Here is a 19,842-nt window from a genome sequence, read left to right on the forward strand (position 1 = left end):
GCGGAAATGACTGGCAGAATCCGAGACCAGGGAGAAGAGTCGGTGGAAGAAGATTGGAAGAAATTTAAAGTTTATTTACAGAAACATTGTAAAATTAAGGAATGTTAGAAGGATGTTGAAATGAAGTTATGTGGTTTCTATTTCTATTTTTCTGTTTTTTTTCTTTTTGTTTTTTTTCTTTTTCCTTATTGCGATGTGTTGTCTTGTTTTTGCTTAATTTGGTGTTTTCTCTTTTTTCTTGTTGTAACCTTAAAAACTTTAATAAATATTACTTTTTTTTAAAAAAGGATGTCTGCTAAGCTCTCCGGGGAGTGCACTCCATTTGGAACTGGACTATGGACTTTTGTAACTTTTAAGAATTATTGCCTGTCTGATTTTCATCGCTGTAACTGTTGAATCTGAGCAAAACTGTGATGTGAGTAAACCTTGTATTTTTCCTGTTTACTTAAAAAGTCTGAGTAATTTCTTTGTTAAGAGGGAGAAGATGATCCAAGTCTGCCTAAGCATCCTTGGATATCATAATTGTTGTAGAAAGTTATGCAACCCAAATAGCTTCTAAATATAAGCTATACACAGTGGTGATTTTTAACTCTGCTGAATTTCTGTAGGTCCTTGCATTCTCACACATGTGAAAAGAGAAAGGATTATTAATAAAATATCCTCTCCTTCTCAGTAAAATCTATCCAACCCACTTACTGGATCACAACCTGAACCAAGCTGGGCTGCAACAGGAGAATGACCACCATACAAGCAGATGGTAAAAGATTAAGAAATGGGTCCCCAAATGGATGTTTGGGTGGAAAGTGGGTCCTGGATCTGAAAAGATTGGAGATACCTGGTTTCATATACCTTTATCAGACTACATCAAATTAACCCAAGTGTTGGGCACTTTTGGCCCTCCAGATGCTGATGAATCACAGTTCCTATCATCCATGGCCATTGGCCACACTTCTTGGGGCTGATGGGAGTTGTAGTTCAGCAACATCTGGAGGGTCAAATGTTCTCCATGTCTTGGCTACTACAAGACTACGAAGGAGGTAATTAGTTTTTTTGTGGGGTGGGGTAAAGGTAAAGGTACCCCTGCCCGTACGGCCAGTCTTGACAGACTCTAGGGTTGTGCGCTCATCTCACTCTAGAGGCCGGGAGCCAGCGCTGTCCGCAGACACTTCTGGGTCACGTGGCCAGCATGACGAAGCTGCTCTGGTGAGCCAGCACCAGAGCAGCACACGGAAACGCCATTTACCTTCCCGCTATAAAGCGGTACCTATTTATCTACTTGCACTTAAGGGTGCTTTCAAACTGCTAGGTGGGCAGGCGCTGGGACCGAACGACGGGAGCGCACCCCGCTGCAGGGATTCAAACCGCTGACCATGCGATCGGCAAGTCCTAGGCGCTGAGGTTTTACCCACAGCGCCACCCGCGTCCCATACGTGGGGTGGGGTAGTCTCCCCTTAACCATAAATTTAGTAAAGGGGTAGAATTTAGCTGATTTTTGGAGCATGAAAGGAAGATACCAGGCCAGTGCAAAATACAGGCTGGACCAGTTCTCCTGTTCAGGAGATCACTGATAGTGATACCATTAGCAACACAAGGAACACTAAGTACTGAGCCATGCAAATACTCTCCTTCCCCTGGCTTGTGGAAGTGGACAAAAGTAGAAGAATTGAGAAGGGGGTGGCCAGGGGTAACACAGTGGTGTGTTGTTACCACATGAAGAAAGGTGTCCTTTTGAAACAGGACTGGTTTTCTGCAAGTGCTACTGGGAAGGGGGGGGGAGTGGGAGGAATTCCATGTGGGGACTGAAGGGCAGCTGCCATGCTGGCTGGCTGGAGCAGTCTATTATACAGACACAGGGGTGGTGCTTAGGGTGCCTCTGAATCCACTGTTGTGCTGCTGGGAAGACAAGCCCCTCTTGGGATGCAAATGCTGTGAAATTTCAGCACAGCACTAGTAGTTTTGCAACTCTAGTTTTGCAACCCAGTCCAGACGCTGCCCCTTTGTTTCATTTCAGTGTGCAACTCACTCCTTCTCTGTATCCTGTGGCGCCACTCTTTACAGTGAAATTTACAATGCATCAGGTGATGTGGGCCATTCTTCTGCCACAATTACTGTTAGCTTGAAAGATACCACAAGATGCTGTTTGTGATGGGCCAAGATTAACCCATTTAATTTACATGATCCATTTAACTGGGAATTACACGGGCTGTGCTAGTGAACGGTTCCTTAGATGTTAAGGAGGGATATGACCCTCCAGATGTTGTTGGACTCCCATAAGCTCCAGCAATCAGCAAAGTCAATGGTTAGGAATAATGGTAGTCCAACAATGTTTGGAGAGCTACAAGTCCCCCACTCTTGAGTTGAAGGGTGTTATGTCCTTCACATCTGATTGGGATTATTCCAGGGGAAATGTGTGATGATTTCCTGCCTGCCTATTCTTAATGAGGACACCAGAGGTGGGTGTGATTTCCCTTTTCACTATTCTATTCTACTCTGCAAAGCTTTTGAGAGGAATCACTTTCAGTGTTATCCCAACACATCCTCTTCACACTCTTTTTGTTTCATTATCTTGGCTCCAACAATTATTTCCCACCAGAGGCAGGCTTAAAGTTGCTCACTGTTGCATGTGGAAGCTCTTCAGGCAATAAATGAGATGCTCAAGCAAAGCTTCTCACAGCCTTGCTTCCTGAAGATGCCCAGGAGCATACCGGGTGGGGTTGCCATCACTGAAATGGATGGATTTCACCATTCAGCATTGGTTTCTTCACCATCAATGCATTTAGTTTCAAATGTAGCAATCAGACAAGGGCTTACGTGGGAGTAAACCCTACAAAACATGATGAATCTTACTTCCAATCGTTTATAGAATTGGCTGTAAACTTTTTGCAGTAAATCATGAATGGGAAATAGTGAAGACACACAACAAAAAATTGTGTATGCAGCTTTGTTTTAACTTTATTGACTAGTTTGATTTCACAGACTTCATTGTTGTTGTTATTGTTAGTCACCATCCAAGGTTTCCAGAACAACTTTGAAAGTAGCTTTGACATATATATATTTCCCCCCCTTCCCTACTGGCTTCCCTGCTTTTTTTAAATTTGATTTGATTTGAATTTTAATATACGTAGGTATCTACTTGGGTTTGAATCAGTCAAATTGCACGTTGCTCTGGGACTCGTTAGAAGACACCATGCTTAGTTTGGTAGCAGCCAGTGGGACACATGGCAAGCGTTAGGGTTCCTTTGCATCAAAAGGGGAGGGGGAAAACAGAGGCATAGAGACAATTAACTTCTTTAAACCTAAGAACAGTAGGGGGATTTAAATACATGGCACAGCAATTTTAGCTCAGTCACTTAAACGATCTGGGAAACCTACATCCAAGTCTATATCAATCCTTCTTCTTCTCTTTAGGGGCTTCTTCTTCACCAGCATCCTCTTGTTCATCTTCGCCTTCCTTTTTCTCTCCCTCATCTGCTTCCTCAGCAGCCTCTTCTTCTCCTCCCTCTTCTTCTTCTCCTTCTCCTTCTTCGCCTTCGCCTTCTTCCTCTTCTCCTTCACCTTCTTTAGATTCTTCTTCCGTGGCTCCTGGAAGAAAAGGTACAACAACAAAAAAAGAGTGAATGGTTCACTGCAGCATGAAGTAGGCAGAGTTGGCAATGGATGCTGTTCTATAGTCACTTGGAGAAGACCAGGAGTAAGCCCTGCTTGAGAGCATTTCATGGTAATGCATTTCTCAACATGAGAAGGCAAAGGAAGGGGGCAGGACAGCAGCTGCCCCCCTCACTTCCTGGGCCTTCCTTACATGGATAGTATAGTAGATTATGGGTTGTAGCCAATTCTGATTCTGCTCCAGACAGACCCACTAAAGTCCACAGACGCAGAATCACAGAATTATAGAATTGTACAGTTGGAAAGGACCCCAAGGGTCAACTAGTCCAAACTCCTACAATGCAGGAATCTCAGCTAAAGCATCCATGACAGGTGGCTATCCAACCTCTGCTTAAAAACCTCTACGGAAGGAGAGTGCACCAACTTCAGAAGGAGTTCGTTCCACTGTGGAACAGCTCTTACTTTTGGATTAGTACAAGGAGGGTGGGTTTAAATTCCAACAAGGGGAAACTCTATTTTGTCCAGAAGGCGGGTGCTTTCAAGACAGTGCTTCTTGAAATAAGTCAAAGTTTATCAAGAGCTTTTTGGGTTAGTCAGACATCCAATGGAAGTGAGGTTCATTAATTTCAGTGCATCCACTCTGAATAGGACTAGCATTGGATACAACCCTATGTTTGCTCTACTTATTAATTTGAATGAGAAGGTTCCTTTAAACCAGTTTCTGTGCATGCTGAGGGATGCTATGCGCCATGATGGAGAAGAAGGGGGTTCATGCTTTACCTCAAGTAGCAGAACATATTGGGCCAGCCCTGTTTCTGAAGTCTTCAAAATAGATTAAAACAATTATTTTTCTGATTTTAGCTAATCTTGGATTCTTTGATTCTGCAAATAGTTCTGTTTAAATGGAATAAATAATACACTGGAACAAACAACACTCTGCTCCATAATGGACACCATCTCATTGCAGTAAATGGAACCAAAGCAAATCCAGTTAAGAAACTTCAAATGTGCAGACTTCTGAGATTAACTCACCAGTGTTTTTAAAAATAAAATAAATAAATCCTTACATATCATACTATGTTTTTCATATCAGCAAAAGTGTTGTTGTTTTTATAAAAATCAGAAATCAATACCTACAGGCTAAAGCTCCTCTACTGGCTGTAGGCCAATCTTACACCTTAATAACTGTTGATATATACTATTGCTGTCCTGTGTATTTTGGGTCTATGTACCACAATAAAGCTGTGTGTGTGATTTTTATAAAAAGCTGCACCTTAATAAAAGGAAATGAATGATATAATTCAGCTATAAGTGTCATAATTTGGGGCTAAAACATCCCTAAATTTAAAAGTTCAGCCATTTCAAAATATGTGAACTCATTAAAATTTCAAATTTTGTTCTTTTTGTTAGGGAAGGGAGAAAACAGCAACTGTACCTTCTTCCTCTCCTTCCCCTTCTCCCTCTCCCTCTCCTTCCCCTTCTTCTTTCTCCTCTTCCTCTCCTTCTGAAGGGGGAGACTCTTTGGCCTCTTCTACTTTGGATGCTTCAATCGTCTCCTCCACTTCAATCTGTTCTTCTTGCACATGGCTGGAGTAATAGGCAGGGAAGGAGCGGGCAGACATCAAGTAGGAACTGCTCTGCAAACCGCTGTAGGCTGACCTTCCAAAGGTGGAGCCGCTCTGCGTATAACCACTGCTGATGCTTCCAACGCTGGTGAAACTAAGCCGGGTCTCTTCACCTTCCAGAAGTTTCCTGGGGGAGGGGGAGGAAGAAGCACATGAGCATCAGGCAATCGGCATAATCGAAACCAAGATGGAAATTTATTAAAGATTGCTATTAGACAATAATATCATGTCAATGGATTTACCTTGAGTGAGTAAAATGCATGCATACACACACAGAGACACAAATCAATCATATTTACATGCACAAACCAAAGAAGCAGCCCTGAGGAGATGGCTTCAGGTCTCAGAAAGAAAGCAGTCTGGACCCAGGGGCATAGAAGCACCCATTTCAAGCTTGCCACACCCTTCTGACATCATCAAACAGCTCCCTGTTCTCTACTTTTTGCCTTCTACTCACCTTCCCTTGTCTTTTTAGTTTGTGACAGTGAGGACATGGCCTGATCTTCTATTTGTCTGAAACTATAATTTTAAAAAATACATATAATCGGCTGAGCTTCAGTTTCCAAAATGCACCCTTTGGGTGCCTTCCAACTACTCCCAGAACCTGTCTGAGAGTCAGGAGGCCCCCATCTTCTCCATCTGGTGCCATCTGTTGAGGAGCTATGCATGATCATCACCATCAAAGCTGAGCAGAGTCTTCATCTGCTCAAAGAAACTGCAGATGACCAAGGCTGTATTTGGGGGCAGGATTCATGATTCATGTCAGCTGAGGACTGACACTCAGATGTTCATTTTCACATGGGATCACCCTCACTAGATGGTTGTGGTGGTGATGAGGCTGCCTTCAAAGTGCCTTCATGAACTTCATGGCCTTCGTGGCCATACCTTCAATACTTTCATACTTTCAATGGCCATGAAGTCTGGTCATGAAATCTATTTAGAAGCTTTGTCAATTTTTAAATCTTCACTGGTCTGTGAAAGACCAATGCAGCTCACAGCTATACTGCTTGCCAAATTCCAACAGAAGTGTTAATTCTAAGTTTTCAATGAAATCCTATGTTAGAGATCAGTTACAATTATTTATTTTGGAACTAGCTGAAGCAGAAAAACTGAATGAAATATTTAGCTCCTGTTGTCAAACATTGCATGTGTAAAGGCCACCACGAATTTCAGCTGAAAGCACTTAAATAAAAAGGTGAATTAGGACCACAGTCTTCAACACAAAAATAAATTTAAAAATACATTTATTTATTTTTAGAAGGAGGGATAAATAAATCTGTGATTGCTGAACATTTTTCTGAGATTACCTGTATGCTGCTATTTCAATGTCCAGAGCCATTTTCACATTGAGGAGATCCTGATACTCCTTCAGATACCTAGCCATTTCACTCTTTGTAGTTCTCAGTTCATTTTCTAATTTGCTGACTGTATCCTGTTGGGAGCAAGGACAGAGATAAGAGCATGCACTCATTCATTCTAGTAAAATTCAGAGAAATGCCACCATTGGATGGGTCAGAGGCTACATTCTTTCTTCCTTGACAAAGGAGAGTGTTCCTCACATTCAGTGGTCCAGTCACTTTGTAATGCTTGAAATTTCAAAAGGTATCTGAAACTTCGAACTTTTTTTCATGTAACCTATCACAAGCTTGTTTGCATTTCCACGAATTAAAAAAACCAAACAACTTTCAGGAGGGTTTGAAAAATAGGGTTGTATTTCTTCTAAGTCGGTCTATTCTGTGTGCCCTATGTGTAATGCTGAGTACATGCCATATATTTAAAATACACCTCCTGCAAGATTCCTGGGAACTGTAGTTTGCTAAGGATGGTGGGAACTGTAGCTCTGGTAAACAACAGTTCTCGGAATTCGGGGGGGGGGGGCTACTTTAAGTGCTCTGTGTGTTCACAGCCTAAATCATTTTTTTTCACTGCTGAATTGGTTGGCATTATCCATGGTTAAGAATGGGGCTAGAAACCTGTTCCACAAATTTTGTTAAATTGACTTAAGATTTAAAGAAAGCGAGTTTATACCCAACTTGTTCTAACAGAACTTGCTTCTACATAATGGGCACAATCCACAGAAGCCCAAAACACACCTATTCCCTTTGCTTTCTTTACGATACTTGCTGTAGATTGGAGAAAATCTGTTTATAATGCTGGTCTCATTCAAAAACCAGCTAAGGCTACAAACTTAGGGGAACGTCCCATTGACTCACTTTGATTCACTCTTGATATAGGTAAGTTTGCACTCTTGCTGCCCCTTAAAGACTAAGAAACATTGTCACATCAGATTTCATGGGCTAGATGAAGTGTTCCCAACCTTTTTGGGTCTGGGGGCACATCTAAGAGGCTCGCAAGATGCCTGTTTCAAAGAAGAAAAAATGGTGGTGCTCAAAACCTCCCCCCTCCCTCAAACCCAAAGAAATCAGAGATAGAAAGAAACAGGCAATACATCCCAAAACAGGCACACTTTCCCCAAGCAACCAAAACAAAAATCCACTAAAAAAAAAAAGCTTAAAACTTCAGAGGGGCCTGGAACCTTGATGAGCACCAAGGATTATCTGAGATTGATGTGGTGCCCATGGATGCCATGATGGGAACCCGAGGGCTAGGCAGTGCATCTGGTGAAGTGGATTTGAGTCCTCAAAAGCTTGTGCCATAATAAATGTGTTGGTCTTTATATTGTGCAAAAAGACTGGTTTTGCAGCAACAGAGTAATATGGCTATGATTCTGGAACTTGTTTCATCAGATCAACCTCCAGAAACAGTCAATCTTAAATTCAGCTGCTGCTATTTTACTAAATTGTAGGTCAAATTGACAAGAATGTATTCTAGTTGCAGTCCTCAAAGACTACATTTAGAGGGTTGTTTAATGCATAATGAGCTCCCGGTAGTTCTTTTTTCCTGCGCTTATCATTAATTCTCTCTGTATTTTTTGAATTTTTCAGCATGATCTTGCTAATGAAAGTCATGAAGAATTAACAGTTTCCTGTTCATTGGATATCAGCTTTTTAGTTCAGTCTTCCAGCATAATAACAAATAGGCATGGCATAAACAAAGAAACATCATTTATTTTAATGTACTCCTTATGAAGAATCACACATACAAGCAAACACCCAGAATTAAAATTATATTCATGCAACTGAATAGTACTTTAATTATGCATTGTTAATAGCATGTATTTGATTTTAGCTGTTGACTATAATGCTAAGTCCAGTGAAACTGGAACATTTGGTTTTATGCTAGTTTTAACTTTGTTGCTTATAATGAGACAAGGGATGCAACGGGACCTACTTCTGAGTAAGTATGCTTAGGATTGTATTGTATGCATAGTTTTGATTCAAAAGCTGAAGCTTACTCAGTTTATAGTTTGTGCTGCCTATTAAATTGTAACAGTTATTTATCTGAATTAACTGGACTATTTCTAATTCTTTGTTTTATAACAGGGAGCATTTTATAACAGATTTTTTTTCTCTCTATCCCTGCAGATATCATTGAATCATAGATAGAATCATAAAATTGGAAGGTACCTCAATGGTCATCTAGTCCAACCCCCTGCAATGCAGGAATATATTGAACTGGGAATATATTGTGTAGTTGCCAAAGTGAGGAGTTTCATATCAGTTTTTCCATATCATTTCTATATCAGTTTTGAAAGGTGGTTCCCCCCTTTTTTCAATTTGAGAACTTTCCATTTAAAAACAACAACAATGGAACTTATTTAATGTATTCTTAGCACTGTCCATTTATCTCTTTTTTTTTTTTGCAAGGCACCACAAAGTAACAAGAATTAAAACAGAAGAAAATTTAAGTCAGACGCATTACAAGCGTTTAAGTTCATTTGTTCTTGTTCTTACCAAACTTTGTTCAATAAATTATGGAGTGACCCTGAATTTAGGTCTTAGTGTAACAAGAAACTGCATTTTTTAAATCTCTGCCAACTCCAAAACCACCCATACAGCCTAGTTTAAAAATGAATTGAGCTAGATAAATTGGAATCTAGATTTAAGATTTTGATTGTGAATTATGCTATATCACAAGGGACTAGATTAGAATCAAGGGACTAGATTAGACTCAACCTCCAGTCATTTGATGCTACAAAGATTATTTAGTTCCCTTTAAATATTAAAGACCCCAGGGAATAAGTTGGCTTAAATCTAGATAGGTTTGTGTGGTGTGTGGTGATACAGCTGGTGCCTTAGAATTTAAGAATAAAAAAGATAGACAACATTGTTACATGGCTAGGAATCTTGTATTGCAGCAAGCAGGCATTGGTTTCAGACCCTGGTGTGCTGGACAGCTCCCAGGTTAAACTGGGTGGGGCAGAAGTGGAGGCGGGTGTTGGTGCATTGCACCATTACCTACTTGGAGGCTGCTGCCACGTTTTGTTGGGATCAGAAAACCTAGCTCTTTGTCTAGGACAAGAGACAAGAATTACATTCTCCAAATGTATTAAATGGAATGCATGAATTTTAGCCAACTTAAACACTTTGATCATGGCAGTATTGAACTTGTGTGTATCCCAAAATGTCTCAAACATCTAACATGGACTGACTGAGAAGCAAGTTATCAGGGGGTGATGGATACAGGGGACATTGCCATTTGATGGCTGACTTTTACAAACTCAGCAAGATTTGCCTGGTGGTGCATCTATGGGCAAAAGTGACAGATAATACATAATAATGCCTAAAGTGATATGCGGTGGAAAGGACCTGTTTCCTTCTCCTTAGATGTGTCATGTGGTAACCTGATAAAGGGCACATATTTGATTCAAAGGGTGTTGTGAAGAGACTGACAGTTATTTGCCGCCACCACTTTCTCAGAACCTCCTAAAGACCCAAACAAGCAGCCTAATTCACAATCTAAGCAGAATTTAAACAGATATATGACATTTGTGTTTACTATGACATAGCCCAACTACCAAGTGAGTGCTTATGGGACTGCACAGATAAATCTCATGGAAATCCATGAGGTTGGCCAATGTTTTCTAAAACTCTTTTCCTGGAAGCATAGTCCATTAAAACCATGTACCCAAGCAAACGTCTTTCCACTTTGCATTATAATAGGCTAAATCCCAAGCATCTTGAGCTGCGGATTAGGGTGGTGTTCTAGACCACCCTCCTTTGGTTTCAGCAGAATTTACTTAAGATTCACAGTCAAATTACATACTTGCACAGGAGAGAAAAATGGGGGTGCAAAGTAGATAGTTGGCAACCTCATGCCACACATGGAGAGACATCATTTTTTCCTGCCCAATCATACAGTTCAGTCTTAATCTGACTGAATCCCCACATTGATATGAGGGGGGGGGGAAATGCCACAATACAAAATTGCTTGGAAAAAAAAATTGGGGGTGGGGAGCAAGGAGAGAAACCATGCTAATACCTACTCATTAGCAAGCACACATGCCACATGGACTGTTATTAAGAGCACTGGGCTATTTCTATGCATTTTCTAGCTGAACAAGTTCTGGGGTTGACTCACTTCAAGCTTGTGTCTCAGGGGTCCCAAACACTCTACCTTAAATGAGAAGATGCCACCTGGAAGTAAGCGCCATTGATGGCATCGGAAGTGGCTTCCCAGTCAGTGCTTAAGAAGTCTGTCAAGTCAGAGTGGGTCTGCCTTGTGCAGCAGAAATGTTTGCTGCAGACACACCCATTGTGTCCTCTGACAAACAGAAAATGTCAGGATGAGAGCTACACATCCTCACACCCACCTTGGACCCTATCATTGGATAGCAGCTGCCCAAGCCAAAGTACAAAGGTGTTAAAAGACACACACAACTGTGCTTTTCAAAGTCTGAAAGCAGTGTGTCTATGCTGGAGAAGGGAAAGTTAACCTTTCCCCCCTGTGCTTTTTTCTCTAAGAAAAATCCTGCCACCCATCTTGGGGGTGGGGAGTCATATGCACTTTCATGGCTGCATAAAGCATGGAGACACTCTTTCATACAAAGGAAACAGAGCGGGGGGGGGTGCCAGTGGTAGCTTCTCCCCACTCAGTTGCAGAGGAGAGGATACCTCCTCCCATGGGCAGGGTGGGGTGGGTGGCTGCTACCATGAGGCAGTGAGGTAGTTGCCCCAGGCAGCTGATTTTGAGGTGTCATGAAAGGGCAGCAAACTGATAGTTATTAATCATGCACTCCAATGCAGATCTATTCAGTGACTATAGGACTGCAGTTGTACTTCGTTTCCTTCTGGGAGAGGGGAGAGAAGGACACCATTTGCTGCAGGGCCTTGGACAGCAAAAAAAAAAAAAAGTGTCTTGGGTTGGCTCCTCTCATCCATGCTCTCTCCTCCCTTCTGTCTGGTTGCAAATGAAATGCGCTCAACAAAAACTCCACCAGCATCCTAAGATCCAGGGATTGGAAACCTGCGGCCCTCCAGAGGTTGTTGACTTCTCATCAGCCCCAGACAGCGAAGCTGGTGGGCTCTGGAAAAGCACAGGCTCCCCATCCCTGGGTCGGGAGTGCCACCAGGACCTACAAATCCCCAGCACTCAGCCATTAAAGCTCAGTGGGTGACCCGGGCCAATCGCCAGCCCTTTGCCTTAAGCCTAAAATTGGGGGGGGGAAGGCTTCCTTGGAAGAATGGTGGGGGTGTCCGTGTAATAAAAGGATAAAGACCCACCTGGAGGGAGGCGATGTCGGCGTTCTGCTTTTCCTCCAGCTCCTGCAGCTGCTTCTCGAGGGCTTCGTTCATGCCACGGGTGGCTTCAATCTCCAGCGTCTTGGCCTTGAGGAGGCGCCGGCTCTCGGAGACCTCGTCCTTGGCGGCGCGGACTGCGTCGGTGTTCTTGGCGGCGCTCTCGGTGAGGACGGTGAAGCGGCTGCGGAACCACTCTTCGGCGTTCTGCATGTTGCGGGCCGCCAGCTTCTCGTACTGGGCGCGGATGTCGCGCAGGGCGGAGGAGAGGTCCGGCTTGGCTGAGACGTCCATCTCGACGGAGAGGTGAGCGTACTGGATCTGGGCCTGGAGCTCGGCCAGCTCTTCCTCGTGCACCTTCTTGAGGAAAGCCAGCTCGTCTAGGAGGCTGTCGATGCGCTTCTCCAGCTCGGCGCGGGCCAGCGCCGCCTCGTCCGCGCCTTTGCGCACCTCCAGCAGGCGGGCCTCGGCGTCCTCGCGGCTGAGGATCTCCTCCTCGTAGCGCGCCTGCATGGCCCGCAGGGTCTCCTCCAGGCTCTCGCGCTCGCCCTGCAGCGCCTGCTTCTCGTGGGTGGCCTCCTCGGTGGCCAGGCGCAGCTCGCGGATCTCTTGCTCGTAAAGCGCGCGGAACCTCGACGGCTCGGAGTGCTTCTGCCGCAGCACCAGCAGCTCGGCTTCCAGCACCTTGTTCTGCTGCTCCAGTTCGTGGACGCGCTCGATGAAGCAGGCGAAGCGGTCGTTCAGGTCCTGCAGCTGAGCCTTCTCCTGGCTCCGGATGGTCTTCAGGTCGTTGCTGATCGCCGCCACCTGGGTCAGGTCCAGGCTGTCTACCGAGGGCAGCAGGGAAGAGGAGGACGACGTGTAGCTCCGGCGCACCGACACCGACGAGACGGGCGCCGAGAGGCTCGAATAAGTGGAGCGAGCCACCCCATAGCCGCCGCCGCTGCTGCTCCGAGCGCTGGACAGATGCACCCGGGAGCTGTCCACGTAGCGCCGCTTGTACGACGGGAAGTAAGTCTCGTAGCCGTAGGTGCTCATGGTGTCGGCTGCCGCTCGGGCGCTGCGAGAAGGGGAGAAAGAGGAAGAGGAGAAGATGCCGCCGTCTAACAGAAGGGGAGAGGCTGCTCTGCGGACTGCTGCTCACGCTCGCTCCTATTTATACCGCCGGGAGGCTCTGACGCAGCTACGACAGCTCGAAGGACTGGGTGCCAAAGGAGCAGAGCAGGCTCTCTGCGCAAAGGGAAGGCGGGCAAGCGAAGCCTTTCCCCGGCCAGCCAGCCACCCCTTGCCTTTTCCGGCCTTCCCAGTGCAGGGGGCCCGAGTATTTCCCGTGGAACGACTGGGCCCCTCCCCTTCCCTTTTAGCCACGCCTAGTTCGCAACCCGTCACGTCTTTTGTCGTGCTCTTTCTTTAAAGATGCAATTTCACTGTTACTATTACCTGCAATAAAGTGTTGCAGTGCAGAGCACGACTGTCCAGGGTTCTAGGCAGCCACGCCCTTTCCCTGGACTTTCCTTCCCCCCCCCCGCCCGCCCGTTATTGGACCTAAACAGTTAGCCTTATGAACCGACTCTGCAGGCTCAGGCTTCGCCTCGCTAAGGTGTTTTTTTTTGGGGGGGGGGGGAATCGTCTTCCCCGGAATGATGTTCTGCACCTATACAAAAAGTAGAGGTTCCCCCTTGTCCGTGAGTGGTGCCATTTTGGCCACGTAAGGATTAAAACTCTGGGTTTCTATTCTCATTATTATATTTTTATGTTGATAGCTTGATGAAAATGGCCAGGTCAGTATGCAGCAGTGAAAAAGCTAAATCCCCTGGTAAGAAATGTTAGGAAAGGGACACAGTTGAATGGTCAGTGTTAGAAGAGTTGCCTTCGTAGGGCGGCTTATTCCTTTCCCAGACATTTCTGTAACTGTTAATTTCCACAATATATCTGAGCTTTCACACAATGCAAAAGCCACTTCCAGAAATATAGTGGAATGCAGATAAAGTTTAGTGCTCATTTCCATGTTATGGTCTGTATTCTTCTGTATTCTGGAAGTGGCTTTAATTCATATGAAAGCTCAAATATAATGTGAAAATTAACATCAGGAAAATGGAATAAAGTGCTGTGTGAATGCAGCTACTTTATATAAATCTACAGTTGGGCATGTTTCTGATACTACTACTCCCTGCCTGCCTCCCCACCCCCACTCAGGTGCATTTAACCCTAATTCTCCTTTACAGTGGCAGGTATGGCAGTGAATTAGCTAGACCAGCATTCATTTCCCGTGGTGAGCTGGATTAGAGCCAATAAATTGAAGCTCATTCCAGATAAGACTGAAGGATTGTTAGTGCATGGCTCCTTTGACTGGATAGGTGGAGTTCAGCCTGTGCACAGTTTGGGGGCACTTCTGGGTCTACCGCTGTCACTGGAGGCACAAGAGTCTTCAGTGGCTCAGAGTGCCTTGCACCAGCTTCTGCTAGTAGCAACTTTATCTGGGTAGGGATAGTCTGGCTTCTGCTGCCTACACTCTGGTAAACTCTAGGTTAAATTACTGCAATGCATTATATATGGGGCTGCCTTTGAATGTGACTGGAGTGAGGTTTGATCATATAACACCAGTCCTCGCCCTGCTGCATTTTGTGTTCTCATTTTGCATTTTTATCTTGTGAACCACCCTGTGATCTTCAGATGAAGGGTGGTATACACATTTTATTAATTAACAAAACAGCAGCAACAACAATAACAATGTTCCCCATGCCTTAATCTGAGCTAGAGCTAAGCCCCAGAGTTGGTTCTCTGTGCCACAGCGTGGCAGGATGTCGCTTTTAAACATACATGCCTCTAAGGCATTTATTTGCTTCCTTTCTCCCAACTTTCTGCTAAGTATCTCTGCCCCCTCCTCTCTCAACACCCTTTGAGGCAGGTCCAATTAATAGTGGCACCATCTTATGAGTTTCATGACTGAGTGAGGATTCAAACTTCTCAGTCCCACCACTGAGCACTGCCAGTCAAGCCTAAAAGACACAACATCATCAGAGATTCAGATCTCTAAAACAAAACAAAACACAATATAAGAATCTGCCTTATACAAGATCAGACCAGTTCAGCATTGTCTCCTCTGATTGAGCAGTGCCTCTCCAAGATCCACAGCAGCCTGGTGTCTTTTCTGTCAGCAGCTACCCCTGGTGGGCTGAACTCTGGCTTGGCCTTCCAGAACTCCCTGTCTGGCCCTCAGGCCTCTTCCAGATCACACCCCCCACTCCCTAAGCCACACCCCTCACTAAGCCTCATGGAGTGTTTCTGCCTGGGTGAAATGTGTCCTTGAATTTTGATAACTTGCTTCCCAGAATGGATAGGGTGTGTGTGTGGGTGTGGGTGTATGTGTGTGTGTGGGTGTGTGTAGAAATGTCTTCCTTTTGTGTGGAATGTAGCCTACTCTGCACAGAGGTGTTCCTGGGCACCCTTTTGCCCTTGGCAAAGAGCTGTGTTGGTACCCCCCCCCCAATCACTAGCATCTTTGGCAGAGGAGTCTGTGTGCCTTGCCAAGCCACCTGGAGCAGTGGATGAGTGGACTGGGGAGCAGGTGGGCAGGTGGGCTTCTAGTCACTCCAAGCCAGAGTGGAGAGGCATGGTTTTTGGTGCATGCATAAATACACACACCCCAGACCTGTGCCTTTGGCAGGTGCCAACCTGACCAACCCTTAGGTATGCCCCTGACCATACAGGGATACACAAGCTGGATGGTCACCAAGCTGAGCTCAGTGTACTATCTGCAGTGAGCTAGGGTGACATTAATAATAATAATAATAATAATAATAATAATAATAATAATAATAATAATACCCTTCCCATCTGGCTGGGTGGCTTGCAGCACATAAAAAATGGTAAAACATTAGACATTAACAACTTCCCTAAACAGGATTGCTTTCAGATGTCTTTTAAAAGTAAGATAGTTGCTTATTTCCTTGACATCTGATGGGAGGGTGTTCCACAGGGCGGGCACCACCACCAAGAAGGCCCTCTGCCTGGTTCCTTGTAACCTCGCTTCTCGCAGTGAGGGAACCAGCAGAAGGCCCTCTGAGCTGGACCTCATTGTCCGGGCTGAGTGATGGGAACAGAACAGAATACGTAATACAGACTATACAATAAACCAATGCAACAGTAGAAACTAAAAATAAAATAAAAATTACAGTTATACTAAAATTAAAATAATTCCCAAGCCCAACTAAACATTTATCCCACCCCCAACCCAGCAATACTAATACAAATACTAATACTAATAATAATAAATTGCCACATATTAAAAACTATTTTAAAACATTTAAAATGTAACCTGTATTTTCCCAAGTTTCTAACGTTTCTTTGAATACTAACTACAAAAATGATATTCCTTCCATTATCTTTGTTGTTGTTGTTGTTGTCTTTCATTTCCATTTTGATGTTATTTGTGCTGGGTAAAAATCAAGCAATCTTTATTACGGTCCAGAGACCTAACAAATCAGTGGACACAGTTTTTCTTTGAGGCGAGGTGGTAAGTGGCTAGCACTTCAAATACTATAAAAATTATAAGCACTATATTTATAACAATAATAAAATAAAGCTATATACTGTAAGAAACCAGCTGGATACCTGTTTTATTTACAACTTTTATTTATTATTTTTAAAGAGTAAAAATTTGTATTCTGAAATAAAGAAACTGTACCAAAATATAGGAACTGCTACAAAGCAAAAAAATTACTAAAGGTAAAACTTGTGAGAGTTTTCTTCTGTGTCACATGTGTTTCTTTGTTTTTGTTTAGCTTTGGCTTGTGCAACCATAGCAAACTAGCTGAAGGATCAAGATTTTTTAGCAATGTCATTCTTGATGGATCAGACAGCAAGTGATGTGAACCTCTCATCTGCCATGGTAAATACAGGTGTGGTTTGATGAGCTTCCATTTTAAGAAGCTCACCACTAGCAAATACAACTGGAAGCCTCATGAGAATTTGTAGTGCTACCCAGCTATTTGGTAAGACACCAGTCATTTGGGTGTCATGCACACACTGCAGGGCATCTTGTGGTTAGTCTATTCCAGGTAGTAGAGTGCGGCAGAGATGGCCCAGCTCAACACAAAGATCTGCACTCCTCAATGTTGAAGTGGTTTCCATTGGTGGGGCTCTGCATAGATCCATACGGTGAGTGGTAAGCATCTGTTCTGGTAGCTTTTCAAGGTGGTACAAGAATCCCCATGTATTCTGTGAGATTCAAGCTGCTCAAATTGCTCTTCAACTGAAACATGAGCAGTGTCAATAAGAGTATAGAAGGACTCCTGTTTAAAGATTTCTTCTGGACACTGCGGAGGAAGAGGAGTGGGGGGGGGAGCGCGCCACCCCCGGCAGCGCGATCCCGGCAAGGTGCCATCGCCCCCAGGACACATCCCACAACCCTGTGGGCAGTGCCCCCCATCCCCAGGAGGCACGCCAGCCCCACCCCCACCTGCTCTCCGCCACTGCTTCTGGATGACTGCACTCCTTACTGTGAGTCTGATCCTCATAGTCATACTGCCTCCTCTTGCAGTGCTTACAGGGGCTCAGCATCAAGGGTTTCTGGGATTTCTCTCACTGTGCTAAAAACCACCTCTGCATAATCACTTTCCCTGTACAATTTGATGAAAGCCACTCATTTTCTCATGAGGAAGGCAGCAGTTATGATGTCCATTGTGTGGGATACTTATTGCAGTCAAATCAACAACAGGGGCTGAAGCTCACTGAGTTTCCCTGTAGCATTTACTAGAGAGATCTGAGAGATCACTTCCCTTTATATGCCCAGGAAAGAAAGAGAAGTAACTTTATATGCTCCTCCCTGCCTGGGCACACACTTGATTTCCCACCATGTCTGCAAAATGAAAGCATCAGCCTGAGCTCCAGCTCAGGCTCCATTTTTAAGCTAGACTTTGGTATCTGTTAGTCACTCAATTAGCAGTTTAAGCTTGCCTACATCATGCTGCTGTATCTGCTATTCCTGAAGACATAGACTGAGTGAGTAAATTCCCCCCCCACACACACACTTTTTCTCTATATTGTCTGTGTGGTTATGATTTTGAGGGGCAGAAAAGGGGGAAATACCAGGAAAATCCAGTCTGCCTTAAAGCATCCTGGATTATTATTACTAAAGGGTTAAAACTAGCCTATCCAAGCTTCCTTTTGAGCTGCAAAAGCATAGCACTCTGCTGAACTCACTAACATGAGGAACAAAGGATAATATCTAATAAATATATCCTCTCCTAGCATCTAATCAAAACTCAACACATTGTAGAGCATCACAAATCCATACTTGCAATATTCACATACAACAGAATGCCGTACAATCTCAAGAACTTGATGTCCATTGGCTGATCTGCTAGGCACTGTGCTGCATGGCAGAGACCTGCAGTTGCTTGAGGCATCTCTGCTACTTCCATCAGAACATCATGAACTTCTTTTGTTTGATATCAAATAGGCTCCATGTTTTCTAGGCGACTTTCCTGGAAAGTGCTACTCAGAGCTTTATTGTGAGGTTGGGCACATTGTCTTCTAACATCTGCCACCACTGAACAAAAAATAGCACCAAGATGCACTGCAGCATGCCAAAAGAATTAATAGAATCCTTTGATGAGGAGGATGCATCTAAAACTCATTACTTCAGTGTACAAAGTCTTGCCTGGACATCTTTTCTTCCACCCTTCATGTTGGCACCATTATCATAAGCTTGGCTGTAGCAGTTCTTACTGTTAATGTTGTTGTTCCTAAGTGTTTTCAGCAAGAGTTCCAGTTGATTCATGAACTGCCCCGAGACTTATGAAGCATTATTTTACACAACTCTTTCCTCCATCTTTGTCAACAAATCTCACTGTGAATGGCATTGTCTTAGAATGACTTTCATCACACATTCAATCCCATATTACAGAGGAATATTTAGCTTTGTCCAACCTGTTTTGTATGTTCTCTTAATACTTCCTTGGCCATAAGGGATATCAATTCATTCTAAATGGTTTTTCCAGTTGTAACCATTACACTCCTTTGAATATACACGTCACAAATGCTCTCCCATTACCTCATCATAGTTGCCAAGCAGCTGTATACACCCCAGAAAATTTTCTCTCTGTGAGCAGCTTGTCCAAACATTCCTAGAATGCCAAGTTGTGTGCCACCATGAATGGTCTAATATTCACTACGGATATGAGCATGACCCTCCAACGCTGAATTTCTTGGTTTATAACTGACCAATGTTCTGCATCAAAACACTTGCTCAGCCTCAACCTAGATTCTGTTTCTATCTGCTTGCAGTATGCTATGAAATGCTTGGGTGACTTTATGTGCTGTTTTAGAATGACATTCAGGAATTTCCAGCCATTGGTCTCAATACTCACAAGCGAAGAACTGGCACTGGCCTAAAAAAAACACCTAAAAATGTTTTGCAGCAGAAGCAAAAAAGATATGCTGATACTCTTAGAACTGATAAGCCAGTGCCTTTTCAGCATGTCATCTCACCATTGCCTCAAACCCTTTCAGCAAAAGCTTTCAAGAAACAATGTCTGTTGTCCTCTAGAGAAAAAGCCATATCCTTGATTTCACTCAGTCCATTGGAAAGCACTAAATCTACAAATGTACAATGTGTTCCTTTTGGCCAAAATGCTTAATTAGAAGGACCATTGCAAGGTGTAGTAGGTTGGGACTCCTTCAGTTTTACTATTTCAGCAGGGCTCTCATTGGAGGCAGAGCTCTCACAGTCTTCTGCATTAATAGAAACTGAATCACCTACACTGTTCTCACTGAGCATTTCCACACTTGCACTATCACTACTTGAAGAACTGACTCCTTCAGGAGGCTGAAGAAACTTCTTCATAATAATTTCATAATAGGTATGAGGTGTGGGATAAATACAAAAATTTGCTGGAGCAAAAAACACCCTCATGGCTATCACCATTAGAGGCAATTTTGTTAAAGAAAAGGAATATGAGGAAAAATTG

General features: G+C 43.8%; 1 protein-coding gene across 1 annotated transcript; it reads right to left on the bottom strand.

Moving 5' to 3' along the window:
- Positions 1–2,927: 2,927 nt before the first annotated feature.
- NEFL (neurofilament light chain) lies at positions 2,928–13,131 on the bottom strand. Its single transcript, XM_081889672.1, has 4 exons — positions 11,855–13,131; positions 6,539–6,663; positions 5,042–5,358; positions 2,928–3,582 (listed from the first exon to the last, which is right to left on the bottom strand). The coding sequence occupies exons 1-4, from the start codon at positions 12,905–12,907 to the stop codon at positions 3,386–3,388; spliced, it is 1,692 nt and encodes a 563-aa protein (XP_081745798.1). The 5' UTR covers positions 12,908–13,131; the 3' UTR covers positions 2,928–3,385.
- Between the last annotated feature and the right edge of the window lie 6,711 nt (positions 13,132–19,842).

The sequence above is a fragment of the Podarcis melisellensis genome (assembly GCF_964234715.1).
Source record: "Podarcis melisellensis genome assembly, chromosome: 15".
NCBI classification, from domain to species: domain Eukaryota; kingdom Metazoa; phylum Chordata; class Lepidosauria; order Squamata; family Lacertidae; genus Podarcis; species Podarcis melisellensis.